The sequence below is a fragment of the Esox lucius genome, chromosome 19 (assembly GCF_011004845.1).
Source record: "Esox lucius isolate fEsoLuc1 chromosome 19, fEsoLuc1.pri, whole genome shotgun sequence".
NCBI classification, from domain to species: domain Eukaryota; kingdom Metazoa; phylum Chordata; class Actinopteri; order Esociformes; family Esocidae; genus Esox; species Esox lucius.
This window is the reverse complement of record NC_047587.1, coordinates 28,259,768-28,277,919: the sequence shown is the minus strand read 5'-3', so window position 1 is coordinate 28,277,919 and position 18,152 is coordinate 28,259,768. Positions and strand designations below refer to the sequence as shown.

Genomic DNA, 18,152 nt, shown 5'->3' with positions numbered 1-18,152 from the left:
GATCTTCAACTGAACAGAATTGTGTTGTGATATTAGATTTGTGGAGGGTTTGAAAAAAAATTATAAAGCATTTAAGTTTCCAGGATCAGAGAGGGCTCCATCACTGTAAAATAAAAGAAGATTGGATATACAGTGGGGCAAATAAGTATTTAGTCAGCCACCAATTGTGCAAGGTCTCCCACTTAAAAAGACGAGAGAGCCCTGTAATTTTCATCATAGGTACACTTCAACTATGAGAAACAAAATGAGAAAAAAATATCCAGAAAATCACATTGTAGGATTTTTAATGAATGTATTGGTAAATTATGGTGGAAAATAAGTATTTGGTCAATAACAAAAGTTCATCTCAATACTTTGTTATATACCCTTTGTTGGCAATGACAGAGGTCAAATGTTTTCTGTAAGTCTTCACCAGGTTTTCACACACTGTTGCTGGTATTTTGGCCCATTCCTCTGTGCAGATCTCCTCTAGAGCAGTGATGTTTTGGGGCTGTCTCTGGGCAACATGGACTTTCAACTCCCTCCAAAGATTTTCTATGGGATTGAAATCTTGTGACTGGCTAGGCCACTCCAGGACCTTGAAATGCTTCTTACAAAGCCACTCCTTTGTTGCCCGGGTGGTGTGTTTGGGATCATTGTCATACTGAAAGACCCAGCCGCGTTTCATCTTCAATGCCCTTGCTGATGGAAGGAGGTTTTCATTCAAAATCTCACGATACATGGCCCCATTCTTTCTTTCCTTTACAAGGATCAGTCGTTCTGGTCCCTTTGCAGAAAAACAGCCCCAAAGCATGATGTTTCCACCCCAATGCTTCACAGTATGTATGGTGTTCTTTGGATGCAACTCAGCATTCTTTCTCCAAACACGACGAGTTGAGTTTTTTACAAAAAGTTCTATTTTGGTTTCATCTGACCATATGACATTCTCCCAATCCTCTTCTGGACCATCCAAATGCTCTCTAGTAGACCTCAGATGGGCCTGGACATGTACTGGCTTAAGCAGGGGGACACGTCTGGCACTGCAGGATTTGATTCCCTGGCGGCGTAGTGTGTTACTGATTGTAGCCTTTGTTACTTTGGTCCCAGCTCTCTGCAGGTCATTCACTAGGTCCCCCCATGTGGTTCTGGGATTTTTGCTCACCGTTCTTGTGATCATTTTGACCCCACGGAGTGAGATCTTGCGTGGAGCCCCGGATCGAGGGTGATTATCAATGGTCTTGTATGTCTTCCATTTTCTTATAATTGCTCCCACAGTTGATTTCTTCACACCAAGCAGCTTACCTCTTGCAGATTCAGTCTTCCCAGCCTGGTGCAGGTCTACAATTTTGTTTCTGGTGTTCTTTGACAGCTCTTTGGTCTTGGCCATAGTGGAGTTTGGAGTGTGACTGTTTGAGGTTGTGGACAGGTGTCTTTTATACTGATAACAAGTTCAAACAGGTGCCATTAATACAGGTAACGAGTGGAGGACAGAGGAGCCTAATACTTATTTTACCAAGGAATTTACCAATGAATTCATAAAAAAATCCTACAATGTGATTTTCTGGATTTTTTTCTTCTCATTTTGTCTCTCATAGTTGAAGTGTACCTACGATGGAAATTACAGGCCTCTCTCATCTTTTTAGGTGGGAGAACTTGCACAATTGGTGGCTGACTAAATACTTTTTTGCCCCACTGTACCAAGACTCTTCTTAAAACTGTCCAAATAAACAAAATAGCCAGGCAAGAAAAGCCTTGTTCAGAGAATTGACCAAGAACCCAATTAGCACTCAGAGCTTCAGAGTTTCTCTGCAAAGATGGGAGTACCTTTCAGAAGGATAACCATCTTTGCAGTGCTCCATCAATCAGGCCAGGCTGGACAAACCGAAGCCACTCCTAAGCAAAACGCATAAATTGAGTCTATTACAAACCAAAATGTGGAGAACGGCTCTGAATACTTTCCGAGCGTACTGTATTTTTCTCATCTCAAGAACTGAGCAGCTGAGTAGGATGTGAGTCGGAATATCCTGGAACCAGATGTATTGTCTACATAAGGAAATGAATAATTTTGTTGGCCTATTCGCATTTGTATCCTGCGCAAACAAACTTGATTTAATCAAGTCAACTAGAAAGCCAGGACCACATATGCAAAAAATGTAAATGTAAAAATAAAGTGGAGCGGAAAGTTTCTAATTATTTAATTGCACTGGTCATTATAGTTATAAAATATGATGCAATGTAAGTAAGGCTATTAAAGATCCCTCTAAAGAAATTGAATGTAGGCAATAATCTAATGAACAGCTCACGTCCCTTACGCATTCCTTTTCAGCATCACCATGAAAGCTCACTTGGTGAAAAGGGGTCTTTCCGCTTGTAATGCCACCCCTAGTTCTCCCTCCTGTCCCCCGCCCATAGCCTCCTGCCAGGCGCGGCTCTCATGGCCACGTCTCAAATCTTTTTGTGCACAAACTAACTTTCCGAAGACAGTAGATGTCCGTTTGAAAACCGTAAATGTGACAGTTACTTTTAAAGATCTCCTTCAATCTTTGCGGACTCCCTGCTACGCCAGAGTAGGTAAGGCATTCAATGAAAAACTAACGACAGGGACTGAACACATTCGACAAGGGCTTTTTTGGCGATGGGTTTTATTTTTCTCTGTCTGTATAACTGAATTAGGCTAATAGTGTTGGGGGGAAATTGTGAATATTTGTGAATAAAACAATTGTGAACACATTTTTGTATGAGAAAACATATGTTTTTATTTTGACTCCCCTCCAATGTGGCTGGTAAATTATATTCTATCAGCCATGCCAAACTATTCCAGTATATGGCTAGTCTTTCTCAACCTGTGGCGGAAACGTGGTCTCTTACATAAGCCTATTTGGTATTGCATACACGTTAAGAAATCAGTCGTATGTAAATACCGGTATTGCGTGCAAGCAGTGTAGAAATGGATGTGAACATACTTGTTTTAATCAACTAGTCTTAAATCAAAATACGTTTACTCATACCTATGATCAGGGTAAATTTAAATGTATTTGCTAAGTTTTTTGTCGTTAGACCATTATCAGTGAAACTTGCTGATTTCTGAGGTTTTTTATTCCGTAAATGGGCTAACCAACAAGGTAGACAACTCTACAACTTGATCCACCCCTATCGGGAAGACCAGGTATCGCCTCCGGGGATTTCATTTTTTGAGCTACTAGACTCAACTTGTTAAACGAATAATTTATACCTGCCTGCTACGAATAGCAATAAATATTATCTCTAAATCATACAAGGTGTGCCCCTGACTCATAGGAGTGAAACGTTACAATTGTGTGTCAATAACATTCAGCCAGTGTAGACAGTGCTCGCACTTAAATATATCAAAATTGTTATGCCGAATTAAATCAGAAATTCATTGTTGTTTCTCAATGATGCTTGTGGATTTTATGCTCAAATTATTCAGATGTGCTAAAACAAAAAAAAAAAACGTGAGTCACCAGGATATGGATTGCGGATCACCATGCTACTATTTGAAAGGCATTCAGTTTATGGCTAACAAGCATGTTTTTGATTCAAGTAACTGTTGATGGACATGCTAGTCATGCTTTGCAGATAAAGCCAGCTGGGCACATTTAGCAGATTTCATAGCTTCTGTATTGCCTAGATGGATATGTGGGCATATCTACATATTTGGTACTGGGCTGGCATCCTTTGAGTGTCAGTTAAAGTTAAAGCCAGAAAACGTAAACAATAAAATGTATATTAATATGCACTTCAAACTGTTTTCCATTCATCCACACCAGAAAGGTAGACTAATGTATTTGAGTGGTAGCCTAAATGCATTTTCCTTTGCAATGGTAAAGTACTACAGGCACGATGCATGTAATAAAAAAAATGATGTACAGTTGTGCTCAGAAGTTTGCATACCCTTGGAGAATTTGGTAATATATGTACCATTTGTAAAGAGACCGTAAGTGAGCAGGCAAAACACATGTCTTTTATTTCTTATGGGATTCACATTCAACTGTAGGTCATAACAGAATGGCACAATCATGAAACAAAACATGGCAATAAAGAAAAAGATGACCTGACCCCTGTTCAAAAGTCGACACACCCGTAGTTCTTAACACTGTGTATTGCCCCCTTTAGTATCAATGACAGCATGCAGTCTTTTGTAATAATCTATGAGGCCCTGAATTCTTGCAGGTGGTATAGCTGCCCATTTGTCTTGGCAAAGTACCTCCAGGTCATGCAAAGTTTTGGTCATTTTGCATGAACCGCAGGTTTGAGACCTCCCCATAGTGGCTCGTGATATTAAGCTCAGGAGACTGTGATGGCCACTCCAGAACCTTCATCTTATTCTGCTGTAACCACTGGAGGGTCAACTTGGCCTTGTGCTTAGTTCATTGTTGTGCTGGAAAGTCCAAAAGTGTCCCATGCGCAGCTTTCGTGCAGAAGAAAGCAAATTGTCTGCCAGTATTTTCTGATTACATGCTGCATTAATCTTGTCATATATTTTCACCAGATTCCCTGTGCCTTTAGAACTCATACCGGCCAAAACATCAGTGAGCCACCACCATGCTTCACAGTGGGGATGGTATTCTGTTCACTATAGGCCTTGTTGACCCCTCTCCAAACATGGTTGTGGTTGTGACCATAAAGCTCTATTTTGGTCTCGTCACTCCAAATTACAGTGTGCCAGAAGCTGTGAGGCGTGTGAAGGTGTTATAGAGCATATTGTAACCAGGCTTTTTTGTGGCATTGGCGCAGTAAAGGCTTCTTTCTGGCAACTCGACCATGCATCTTTCTTGGTCTACCTGACCTTCCTGTATTTTTCACTTCTTAATAAGTGATTGTACAGTACTAACTGGCATTTGCTAGGCTTTGGATATCTTTTTATATCCCTTTCCATCCTTTATTAAGTTCCATTACCTTGTTACACCGATCTTTTGACAGTTCTTTCCTGCTCCCCATGGCTCAGTATCTAGCCTTCTCAGTGCATACACGTGAGAGCTAACAAACTCATCGACCATTTATACACAAATACTAATTGCAATTTAAAAAGCCACACGTGTGGGAAATTCACCTTTAATTGCCATTTTCACCTGTGTGTGTAACCTTGTGTGTCTGTAACAAGGCCAAACATTCAAGGGTATGTAAACTTTTGATCAGGGCCATTTGGGTGATTTCTGTTATCATTATGATTTAAAAAGAAACCAGATAAAGTTTTTTGTAACACCACAACCTTCCTTTCACCATTGACTACAGATTTAAACCAATTTAAAGAAGGCACAACATCTATTTCAGTGTTGTTTGCAGTTGCTAAAGTTTCTTAACATAATTATTCATTTGGATTTGGTCTTATAGGTTTTGTTGAAAGGAAATTAAGAGATCATTGGGAAGTCAAGTCTGCTTCCCATTACTCGTCCTCAGCCCTTCCCCCTTTCTGTAAAGCAGTTGCTGAGCCATAGGAGTCATAGTGGTAGGGAAATATATCACCCAAACAAGATATTTAAGCAATAAGACACAGCTAAGAGATGTTCTTTGGCATATAGCATTGTGGAGTCATGGTGCTTGGCCATGGTATATTGGCAGTATACCACAAATCCCTGAGATGGCTTATTACGATAGAAAATGGTTACCAACACAATTAGAGATGTTAGATGTGCCGCAATGTCATACCCATTGTATATGGCTGTCAGCCAGTCAGCATTCAAGATTCAAAGCAACCAGTTATAATAATAAATCATAAACTACCAACAGACGCCATGCCTTGACTAAAAACAAGTGTATGTCTGTATTTGCAGCAGAGTAGCTTTCCTTATATTTCTCATACAACAAATACATACCAGCAACAAATGAGGACAGCAGAACAACAAGTGAATGTGCCTATGGGGCCCATTGTCAGGAGGTGCGGAGCCTGGTTGTTTTCTATCACAGCTCATCATTAATTGCACCCACTTGGTGTCCCAGGTCAAAATAAGTCCCTGTTTAGGGGGCTGCAAGGAAATGGAGTGGATGACAATTGCTGTTATTTGAGCTGTATGTCTGTGGTACAATATAAAACATAAGGTCATCATCTAAGAGCAATTGTGTTCCTCACAGGGTGTGGTTTTACATGTGGTTTAAACTTTCTTTAATTTGATTGGCAATGTAAGCTATTGTATGATGTAATGGTTTATTTCATGAGTGAATCAGGCTTTGCTAAAAGCTGAAACTCAGCCCATGTCACTGGTGTGTGTCTGTTTCTTTGGGAAAGAGAGAGACATATTGAGGGAGAGAGGGTGTGTTTCTGTGATCAGTGTGACTGGGTTTGGGTCTGGGTTTGGGACTGGGTTTGGGACTGGGTTTGGGTCTGGGTTTGGATTTGGGTATGAGTGGTATGGTAGTCCTGGTTCTGCTCCTAGAGGCTCATTACAAGTAACCTTGACTGTTGAGGTGAGGTATCAGAATTAATGTTATGATAATTTCTTTGCCTTTTATATACCTATTCCATGTAATTTTACAACCCTGTTTCCAAGAAAGTTGGGACGCTGCATAAAATAGAAATAAAAACTGAATACAGTGATGTGCAAATCATTTGTTCTGATATTTAATTGAAAATAGTACCAAGACAACATATCAAATGTTGAAACTGAGAAATATTATTGTTCTTGGAAAAATACAAAAAAATTGAATTTGATGCCCGCAAACACATTTAAAAAAAGTTGAGAAATCTTTACCACCGTGTTGCATCTCCTCTTCTTTTAACAACACTCTGTAAGCATTTGGGAACTGAGGAGACCAATTGCTGTAGTTTGGAAAGTGAAATGTATTCCCATTCTTGCTTGATATGGAATTGCAGCTGCTCCACAGTTTTGGGTCTCCTTTGTCGTATTTTTTGTTTCATCCCCAAACTCTTTGCTATTTTACATTGAGAAATGTTCTTCTTAAATTGTTGCACTATTTGCCCTGCAGTCTTTCACAGATTGGTGAAGCCCTGTCCATCCTCACTTCTGACAGACCCATCCTCTCTGGAATGATCTTTTAATAACCAATCATGTTACTGACCTGTTTCCAATTGACCTAATTAGTTGTGTGATATTCCACCAGTTTGAGTTTTTTAGCATTACACCACTTTTCCAGTCTTTTGTTGCCTCTGCCCCATCTTTTTGAAACATATTGCTGGCATCAAGTTCAAAGTGGGCATTTATTTATATTATATTAATTATAACATTTCTCAGTTTCAATATTTGATATGATGTCTTTGTACACTTTTCTATTGAATGTAGGGTTTAAATAATATGCATATCATTGCATTCTGTTTTATTTACATTTCACGCACCATCCCAACTTTTATGGAAACGACTTTGTAATATTTTACCTCATTTTACATGACTGGAGACATACTGTAACTGAATCTTTTTAAATGATCAAACCGGAAAATGACCTAGGACTGGGTATGTCGAAGCATACTGTATAAATATGGAGAGGAAATTATAGTCAATTTTTTATTTTTTTATTTCAATGACTCATCCTGTTTTTCACAGGACAGGTACTGGCAATGGCTGAGGTATATGTGCCAAAAGGACAGTCATGTTTGGAATAGGCTGTTTGCTTAATCTCTCTACAGTATTTGGGAACTTTGCAAATATTTTGGTGACTGAGAAATTTCAGGAGCCCTTTGCTTTCCAACATGTGTTTTCCCTCGATTAGATCGGGTAACTGTTGAAAATCCAGTTTTCTCCATATGTATTGACATTACTGTTTTTAAGTGAATATAAGAGTTAATGAGGAGGTGACTCAAATTAGGCACTACCTTTACAGTCATTAGCTAGTGAAGCTTTGCAGTCATTAGCCTTTGACGCGGGTCAGCAGACTTTTCCATGTAAATATTGATGTCTATGACTTCGAGGTGCAGTGGGAATTAGAGAAGTGGGAGAAACACTAGGAGGGGCAGAAATAGATTTTCATCCAGCGATTTAGTTGTGTCTACTGTGGACAACTAGGAAAGGGCTGGAGGCAATTGTTTGATGCTGACCTTTCCTTGTGAGTTTACAAGCTTAAGCTGTTGTTTGAAGTTGTCGTGGTGATGTTTCATCATCATTTTATCATCCTTGAGATATTTCTACAACTTCATTTGAGTCCATCAGTGATACATTCAATTGATTAGACATGATTTGAAAAGGCACACTGAACATATATCATGAAAGATTATACAATAGCTCCTTACAAATGAAGCATACTTGACATTTCACTTGGCCTATCTTTAAGCATGATTGTATAATTATTCAGTAAATCATGATCGTTAAGTTATTGTGTATCAAACCTACTCATTCAAGGGTATTTCTTAAATTTACTATCTTTCACATTGTTGAATAATAGTGAAGACATCAAAACTATAAAATAACACATGGAATCGTGCAGTAACCGAAAAAGAGTAAAACAGATCAAAATACATTTCATGTTGTAGATTCTTCAGTGGCCCCTTTACCTTGATGACAGCTTTACAGACTTGGCTTTCTCTCACCCTCTACTGTGTTTTGAGTCTTTCTATTTTAACATTTACCCAGTTTAAGAACATTGTCTGCTATGTCTTCCACACTTTGTCATTTGAAATTATCCAAAATATATTGAGAAGCAAAGAAGAATTAAGGTTATATTCTTAATATGATGGAGTTCTTATTGCGCTGCATCTGTGAAGGAGTTGAGTCACCAACAGAAAGTGTTTTGTCTGTGATTTACCCCCGGGGTGTGTTTTTTGAAGGTCATTCATCTCTCTCTCAAACGGAACTGTCCGAGGGACTGAAAAGTGAAACTGCCCCAGCTTGTAGCTCAGCAGACCAACAACGGATTGCGGTCAATGGCCACAAAAGTTGACAAATATAGAGAAGCTGCTTTAACAGTGTACATCAGAAACATATCGGATGCCATTTTAGAACAGTCTTGCTTTTCCAATCGTGACCACAAATCGCCACAACTAACCAAAAATTGACTTCTTGATAATAATTGCATATATGTTTGGCATCTTTCAGGTGTTTAGCTAAGCTGCCGGCACAAACTTTTAGTCGGCACTGGCTATTCAGAAGGAGCTCAACATTTGTTTGTATATTTTTTTGCTTTACAGAGAAGGAGGTACTAGTGAGACAGACAGCGTTGAGGCTGAGGCTGCCTGCAATACATGTACTGTAGGAGGTAGCAGAGAAGACAGGAGGAAGCAAGTGGAGAGAACGGTTTGTACAGTGGTTCTCAAACTGTGGGTCAGGCCCCATTTGGGTTCTTTGGATAAAACCTTTGTCAATCTTATCAAACAAATTACTATATTAAAGTTGTTTAGTTAAATCCAGCTTTAAATAGCCGTCATTGGCATCAGAGAGGGATAGTATAGACTTTATTACACTTTCGTGTGTTCAATGTCTAAATTATGGCTTTAGGGATTGACCTTTGAATTTTGCGTGGTGTGACCGGAAGGTAAAGATGATTATGGGATTAATAATTAATCGTTTATGTCAAAAGGTTAAAAGGGGTTGTTTTCAGACTTCTCAGGTGTCTTTTAGGGAGAGGTGGATTTTATGATGTTGACCCAGGATGTTTGGGTAATAAAGGTGATTTATGTATATGCTTTCATAGGTGTATGATATTTTTTTAAATAATAATAATAAGTTGTATTTGTATTGCATTTAACATTTTATCAATCTCAAAGTGCTACAGAGCATATAAAAATACAAAATAAATTAAGGGCCATACATTTAATATAAGGCTTATAAGTTTTTTAGGTCTCTTTTAAAAACATCTGTAGTCTGAGGGGCCTTCAGGTGGTCAGGGAGGGCGTTCCACAGCCTCGGAGCAACAGATGAAAAAGCCTTGTCACCCATGGTGCAGAGCTTGGTTCTGGGGGTTTGGAGGGTTTTTGTGGTTGCAGATCAGAGGGTAAGTAAGGAAGTCTGGGGGGTAAGGAGTTCCTGTAGGTAAAGCGGGGCATGTCTGTGAAGGCACTGGTGAGTAGGGAGACCTTATATTAAATTCTGAGTGGGACAGGGAGCAGGTGAAGAGATTTCAGGATGGGGGTGATGTGAGCATGCTTGCGCACTGTGTTTCTCACGGGAGGGAGATGAGCCTGTGTTTCTTATGGTTAGGGAGGAGCTGTGGTACTCCTCAGGGGAAGTCGGGCTGGTCAGGGGGTCAGGGTGATGGCCTTCTCAGAGGAGGGTGTCTGGTTTTGGGAGTCTCAGGTTAGGGAAGCGGGGGCTGGTCAAGGGGGATCTGGGTGATGGGGGCTGTGGCCTTCTCAGAGGAAGGGGTCTGGTTTTAGGGCTCTTGGGGCAGGGCGTGTGTGTGTCATGAATAAGGTTTGTGTGCTTCCTGCAGGCCAAAGATAGGGTTGGACTTTAATTTCCTTTCGATTTTTAAGATATTTCAAGTGACTGACAAATAACAATAGTCGCCTTGCTACTGAGCGATTCACCACATCTTTGTTTCAAGAAAGTGACTGCCTAAGAACCATAATATGAGCTCTGATTGTTGGGGTTCTCAAGGAAGGGAGGGGTGATGTGTAGGTTTGAGTGTAAGACCTTGCCTCTAAAGTCAAGCTGTTTTTCAAGGATGCCCACCTCAGGGAGGTTGGAAGGGTTCATGAGGCTGCCCCGGATGTGTCTGAGGCTGCCCCGGATGTGTCTGAGGCTGCCCCGGATGTGTCTGAGGCTGCCCCGGATGTGTCTGAGGCTGCCCCGGATGTGTCTGAGGCTGCCCCGGATGTGTCTGAGGCTGCCACGGATGTGTCTGAGGCTGCCCCGGATGTGTCTGAGGCTGCCCCGGATGTGTCTGAGGCTGCCCCGGATGTGTCTGAGGCTGCCCCGGATGTGTCTGAGGCTGCCCCGGATGTGTCTGAGGCTGCCCCGGATGTGTCTGAGGCTGCCACAGATGTGTCTGAGGCTGCCCCGGATGTGTCTGAGGCTGCCCCGGATGTGTCTGAGGCTGCCCCGGATGTGTCTGAGGCTGCCCTGGATGTGTCTGGTAACTAGGATTCAATCTAAAAATAGTTCCATTGAAAGTTTTATCTTTCAATTGAACTGTTGTTTCGTTCATTTGAACGATCTTGCAGCGGCATTCTACTCGACCACGGAATACGCTGTTGGTTTTACTATTGCAAAGAAAAATACATCAAGACAGTAGAAACGAATGCTCATCACCATAATTCCGTTTACATCATGTCTTCTCTATGTAAGGCTCAGTGTAGGCATTATTGACTCAAATGAACGAAATGACTTGAATGAATCAAACTTTTTACTGAATGTCTCGACAAGATCCAAGTCAGTAGAAAGAGTCGAACTTCCCATCACTACTGCTTTGACAGGAGGAGGGACTTCTATGTATAGTTCCAGAATGTGATGTATATAATTTTTTTGTAAAAGCCCAATTCAGTTAGGGTTGTCAGCTAGAAAAGGCCAGAAAGAGAGCAGGTAGACCTGTCAGCAGTAACGTATCAGCAGAATCATGGAACATATTTGTTCTAAACATGAAGGATCAGCCATTTTCTAAAATATATATTTTAAACTTATAAGCCTTATATTAAATGTATGGCCCTTATAAACCACAGGACTTTGTTGGGCTTTTTAAAATTGAAAATCATCTGATTAATGCAAAACAGTATTAAAGTATTTTAAAATATATTATTTGATACAAGCTAGGTCTTATTCATAGACAATGAAACAGCATTTATTTAAGATTATAAAATATTTTTGTCTAATGAGAACTAATTGTATTTATGTTCATAAATTTAGATATTGACATAATTCCTGTCAATGTTCCATGATTCTGCTGATACGTTACTGACAACCCTAACTGAAATGCATGCTGGGTAATCAACCAGAGTAGAACGCATGAGGCAAATACTCAGGGCCAATGCTATGCTGAGTCCTGTGTGTGCCTCATCAAGCAAGGTTATTAGTTTGTTACCAAACTTGTTGGAAATGTTCTTGGGGGTTGGCTGTGTTTTAATTGAACTGATAGGTAGCTGGGGTCAGTGCATACTTGGGGCTTTGCTGCCCCCTTGAATGTGATGGACTGTGTGCTTTGCTCAATGTTTAGAGTTGGTATTGCACTTTCATGCTTAAAATAGTTACAAATGCTTGGAAACCTGTTGTCTGCAACAACTATTTCCAAGAATAATAAATCTACCTGTTTTACAAAAACGTATGCATTCACACCCTGTGAAGTTGTGCTATACGTGCTTAATAGACAACCTCTGATGATTTTCCTATGGAATAATTAATGCTTTGCATTCTGGGAAGTGCTGTCCTAGTCGCTTCAGTGGGCTTTTTGAATTATTAACACTTTGCGTTCTTGGTGTTTTACCTGCACTCGCAAGCCGTTTCAGTGGTGGATGGGCTTCTTTTTGGAATCGTTAACGCTTTGCATTCTCTGTATTTTACCCGGACTTGCGTCCATCATACAAAATGACACCCTAGCTGATTCAGTGTTCTTACATTCTGGAACTATACGTAGTCAAAGCAGTCAAAGCAGTAAAACCTGTCAAAGCAGTAAATCACCTGATGGCTCATAGTGTGTGAAAAGGGATCTTGCTCTGTCTGTGTTAAGTAATTATCAGGCCAGAGCCCTCCTTTCCCTGAAAAACACAGCACCCTTGGTCAATAGCCTAAAGGATGACACTATACAAATTCAGGAATTGCTCTTTGGTGCATCAAATATTTCTGAAAGTTAGGGCCACCACTCGCATATCGCTCAGCACCAAAGCCTTTATTGTTCTTTTCCTTATGCATTCACGATTCACTAACTTTTTAAAAACCCTTCATAAAAATCTTAAAACAAATTACAGAAACCTAGGGAAATTTTTAAAAGCTAGTCATTAAACTGTATACACACAAACGCACAGTCCCTGCCCATTATGATGTTGCCCATCCTGGGTCAACATCATAAAAACCACCTGTCCTTAAAATACACCTGTGAAGTCCAGAAAATACCCCTTTTAACCTTTTGACATAAACGATAGATTATTAATCCCATAATCACTTTTACCTTCCGGTCACACCACTCAAAGGTCAGTCCCTTAATCCCTAAATCAGACATCGAACACCCGAAAGTGAAATAAAGTCTATACTATCCCTCTCTGGCATTTCCTTTGGCTGGTGTCAATACCTCTGAGATTTGTCTCTATCAAATATTAGGCTGCAATGTTCAACAGAAAGTGGACCCAGACTGTACTTCTACTCTCCTTTAAGACGAAAAGCATTACGCTATTCCTATACAGAATGTACATTCCCCCCGCCGTCTTACTCAAACTGTAAGTCAATTGCTCCGCCTCCAATGACAACTGTTCTTTAGGGGTTCAGCAGAAACACACATGCAATGTAGTAGCTGAATTAACATGTCCCTGTGTTGTGTCTTTCTCCCCAGCTATCACAGAGTCTCCAGCATGCCGCGCTGCCGACTGACTCTACCAACTGTGGTGTTCCTGCTCCTCCTGCAGGGCGTGGCCTTGGTGCTGCTGTTTGGATGGTACGTCCGGCTCCTCCCTTGCGGCAGCCCTACCTCGCAGGGCCAGGTCCACGTGTTGCTGCTGTCCTCTTGGCGCTCCGGGTCCTCCTTCTTGGGCCAGGCGTTCAGCCAGCACCCGTCTGTCTTCTACCTGATGGAGCCTTCGTGGCACGTGTGGACCACCCTGCAGATGCCTGGAGCCAGAGCCCTGCGCATGGCCGTGAGGGACCTGATGCGCAGCGTCTTCCAGTGTGACATGTCCGTCATGGACTCCTACACCCCGGCTCAGCGCAACATGTCCGACCTCTTCATGTGGAGCCACAGCCGCGCCCTGTGCTCGCCCCCTGCCTGCCCGCTCACCCCCCGCCACCTCTTCAGCAACGAGACGGTGTGCAAGCAGAAGTGTGACCAGCCCGGCCTGCGTGCGGTGGAGGAGGCCTGCCGGAGCTACAGTCACGTCGTGCTGAAGGAGGTGCGCTTCTTTGAGCTGGAGTCCCTGTACCCTCTTCTGCAGGACCCCGCCTTGGACCTGCGCATCATCCACCTGGTGAGAGACCCGCGGGCCGTGGCACGCTCCCGGGAGCAGTCAGCCAAAGCCCTGGTGAAGGACAACGCCCTGGTTCTGGAGCAAGGCAACACCCTGGTGGCTGACACACAGTATCGCGTCATGCAGGAGATATGTCGCAGCCACGTCCGCATCCACGAGAGGGCCATGCTCAAGCCCCCGGATTTTCTACGCGGACGTTACAAGATGGTGCGCTACGAGGACATGGTGAAAGACCCACTGACGGAGATTGAGCGCATGTATAGGTTTGTGGGTCTGGAGATGACGGAGATGCTACAGGGGTGGATATACAGGGTCACACACGGTAAGGGCAAGGGCACCAAGAAAGAGGCCTTCCAAATAACCTCCCGCAATGCCGCCGACGTCTCACAGGCTTGGCGCACTACGTTGTCCCATGACAAGGTAAGGCGTATACAGGAGGTGTGTAAGGGTGCCATGTCTTTGCTGGGGTACAGAACAGTAGGCAGTGAGAAGGAGCAGAAGAAACTTGACCTGGACCTTCTGAATCCCCGTGAGCGGTATCACTTCAGCTGGCTGCCCTCCAAAACAGACAATGCCAGCAATTAGTAAATACCATCGTTTCAGAGGCCGAATGGCTGGGCGCGATAACAATTCCAGTAAACCCAAATAAGAGAGTGACAATCATCCAGGAGGGAAGAAAAGCTGGAGGACAAACTTTGTTTGGTGTTAACGAACATCGATCATATTGATATAGATTGGCTTTAATTAGAAGTGCCCCTCTGTAGTTATTGGGACACTAAGCATTTTTCCCAATTCCTTGACCCTACAATCTGAAAGTTTATTTTTGAAGTCAAACAATTACTCAGCTTTGATTTTAGGGTATTTGTGTATACTTTATTGCTGTTTTCTGTCAGCAGAAATTATGAGATGCTCACCTATTTCACTAGAATTTGCTTGTTTCTGGTTTGTCACGCTTGTTCCATTACATAATTTGTGCTGACATAAGAGCGCTGCAATATCTAGTCTTGATTCTGGGCATGCGTTTGCCTTTGGAGTATGCGATTGTTTTCCGTCCACCTAAAGGTTAAAGAGGTGTCAAGTCAAGACAAGGTTTTCCCACTTACAAAGCATGTAGAAGTCTGTAATTTTTTATCATAGGTACTCTTCAACTGTGAGTGACGGAATCTATAACAAAAATCTAGAAAATCACATTGTATGATTTTTAAGTAATTAATTTGCATTTTATTGCATGACATAGGTATTTGATACATCAGAAAAGCAGAACTTATTTGGTACTGAAACCTTTGTTTGCAATTACAGCAATCATACCTTTCCTGTAGTTCTTGACCAGCTTTGCACACACTGCAGCAGGGATTTTGGCCCACTCCTCCATATAGACCTTCTCCAGATCCTTCAGGTTTGGGGGCTGTCGCTCCCTCCAAAGATTTTCTATTGGGTTCAGGTCTGGAGACTGGCTAGGCCACTCCAGGACCTTGAGATGCTTCTTACGGAGCCACTCCTTAGTTTCCCTGGCTGTGTGTTTTGCATCTTCAATGCTCTTACTGAGGGAAGGAGGTTGTTGGCCAAGATCTCGTGATACATGGCCCCATCCATCCTCCCCTCAATACGGTGCAGTCGTCCTGTCCCCTTTGCAGAAAAGCATACCCAAAGAATGATGTTTCCACCTCCATGCTTCACGGTTGGGACGGTGTTCTTGGGGTTGTACTCATCCTTCTTCCTCCAAACACGGCGAGTGGAGTTTAGACCAAAAAGCTCTATTTTTGTCTCATCAGACCACATGACCTTCTCCCATTCCTCCTCTGGATCATCCAGATGGTCATTGGCAAACTTCAAACGGGCCTGGACATGCGCTGGCTTGAGCAGGGGGACCTTGTGTACGCTGCAGGATTTTAATCCATGACAGTGTAGTTTGTTACTAATGGTTTTCTTTGAGACTGTGGTCCCAGCTCTCTTCAGGTCATTGACCAGGTCCTGCCGTGTAGTTCTGGGCTGATCCCTCACCTTCCTCATGATCATTGATGCCCCACGAGGTGAGATCTTGCATGGAGCCCCAGACTGAGGGAGATTGACCGTCATCTTGAACTTCTTCCATTTTCTAATAATTGCGCCAACAGTTGTTGCCTTCTCACCAAGCTGCTTCCCTATTGTCCTGTAGCCCATCCCAGCCTTGTGCAGGCCTACAATTTTATCCCTGATGTCTTTACACAGCTCTCTGGTCTTGGCCATTGTGGAGAGGTTGGAGTCTGTTTGATTGAGTGTGTGGACAGGTGTCTTTTATACAGGTAACGAGTTCAAACAGGTGCAGTTAATACAGGTAATGAGTAGAGAACAGGAGGGCTTCTTAAAGAAAAACTAACATGTCTGTGTGAGCCGGAATTCTTACTGGTTGGTAGGTGATCAAATACTTATGTCATGCAATAAAATGCAAATGTATTTATTTAAAAATCATACAATGTGATTTTCTAGATTTTGTTTGTATTCCATCTCTCACAGTTGAAGTACCTATGATAAAAATTATAGACCTCTACATGCTTTGTAAGTAGGAAATCCTGCAAAATCAGCAGTGTATCAAATACTTGTTCACCACACGGTATCTCATGACAACAACTCCCAACAGATTCAGGAGAGTGTTGATCTTTTCTATATTGTGTTATGCCATTTTGACGTACTTTTGAGTAATAAATAATAATTAGTCTGTTGGGAAGGACTAGAATAATTAGGCAGGATATGTATTGAATCACATTGATTTACAGCCTACATAAACTGGAGCTAGAGATGAAACCTAGCTCAGTGGTGTTATAGTTTTCTCATGCATGGTGTAAAAGGTGCTGCTATACGGTAGCTATCAGTGAAGACTAATGATGAGGCTATTCTTTTTTGCTCAGAATGTACTGGACGAACACAAATGTAATTGTGTATGTGTAAATGTAACTAGTATGCGTGTTTGTATTGGGGGAGATTCCTATGAAAATGGGTTTATAGGTTTTGTTACTGTGTGTATGATGTCAATATGTAATCAGGTACTGCCCCTTCTCCATCCTTTTGGCCTAGGCCTAACCCGATGATGGTCTGCGGCTTCAAGAAGATAGTGACTTTTATCTACAGCGTAACATTGTTAGAAATTAAACAGTGCAACAACAGTACAACTGTTGTTTGTAAAAAATGTGTATGCACCCTGCTCTTTTTAATTGACATTGTCATAGTGTTGAGTATCCATTGCATTTTCTTATTTAATATATGTGGAATGTCCTCAAATATTTTAGTACAGAGAAAGCAGTCTCGCTTTTACAAACCAGAACCTTGTTGATAAAAGTAATTCATGTTCACCCAGACAAATAATACGGCCTCAGGTGAGCCATACCACTGAAAGTGGACTAGCAGTCCTAATAACAAAAAGAATATGTAACTCTGATTGACTCTAATGATAAATTTGCCTTTATTTTATATGTGTTTTGTGCATAGAGTCCATTCATGGGTGACATCTTAGGAAGTTCCTATACTGAGAAGTTTACAATGGAGAAAGTGGGATTTAACACCCAGCTATGTAAGTTGCTATAATGGGTGTGTAATTAGTGGTCAGTTACAACTGACAATTGACACACTAATATAGACCTACCAAATGGCCACAGGATTACTCATGTAATGTACGTTTGAATAACAGACTATAAAGACACAGGATGTTGTGTTGGCAGTCCCCAGATGTCCTACATAGGGAATCAACCAGCCGGCCCCCTCCTTCCATCATAGGACGTGACTAGCCAGTATTTCTTAGCATAGACATTTGAACAGCATGCTGATTTCTGTCATTTCAAATGTTGCTTGGCTGTCTATTTGGTAACTCAGTATATTTAAAATATTTAGGAGAAACAGGTCAAGGGTACAATACCAAATACTTGACAGAGATGTTTGGCAACAATGACAAAATATCATGAAGATTAAACAATCCAAATAAAATAGAGTACATTTTCTTTTGTTGTTAAAATACATTTTTAACATATGAAATATATTTGCAGTTGCCCCCCTTAACCTTCAAATGATCAGTAACAGTTTTAATGTTCGTGTTATGACTGTGATCTGTGGTACTTGATTGAACTCTGTAAATTGCTGTGAATACTAAATTACCAAAATATAAAAAATAAACACTTGCAATGCATTATTTGTGTTATTA

At 41.5% G+C, this 18,152-nt stretch overlaps 2 protein-coding genes across 8 annotated transcripts; both read left to right on the top strand.

Moving 5' to 3' along the window:
• The first annotated feature begins 2,210 nt into the window (after positions 1-2,210).
• On the top strand, positions 2,211-15,139 carry chst6 (carbohydrate sulfotransferase 6). Of its 7 annotated transcripts, none has more exons than XM_020040310.2 (4): positions 2,211-2,550; positions 9,071-9,176; positions 13,128-13,243; positions 13,357-15,139. In XM_020040310.2, exons 3-4 carry the CDS (start codon positions 13,134-13,136, stop codon positions 14,567-14,569), a joined length of 1,323 nt encoding a protein of 440 aa, XP_019895869.2. In that variant the 5' UTR covers positions 2,211-2,550; positions 9,071-9,176; positions 13,128-13,133; the 3' UTR covers positions 14,570-15,139. The 7 variants fall into 7 exon arrangements, with proteins under 7 accessions (XP_019895869.2, XP_010882390.2, XP_019895870.2 ...); XM_020040311.2 differs by lacking the exon at positions 2,211-2,550 and adding an exon at positions 2,884-3,101; XM_020040313.2 differs by lacking the exon at positions 2,211-2,550 and adding an exon at positions 2,884-3,145 and having other exon boundaries at positions 13,145-13,243.
• LOC117593344 (cuticle protein 16.5-like) lies at positions 9,924-10,964 on the top strand. The gene is made up of 2 exons (XM_034288203.1): positions 9,924-9,941; positions 10,545-10,964. The coding sequence occupies exons 1-2, from the start codon at positions 9,924-9,926 to the stop codon at positions 10,962-10,964; spliced, it is 438 nt and encodes a 145-aa protein (XP_034144094.1).
• Positions 15,140-18,152: the final 3,013 nt, after the last annotated feature.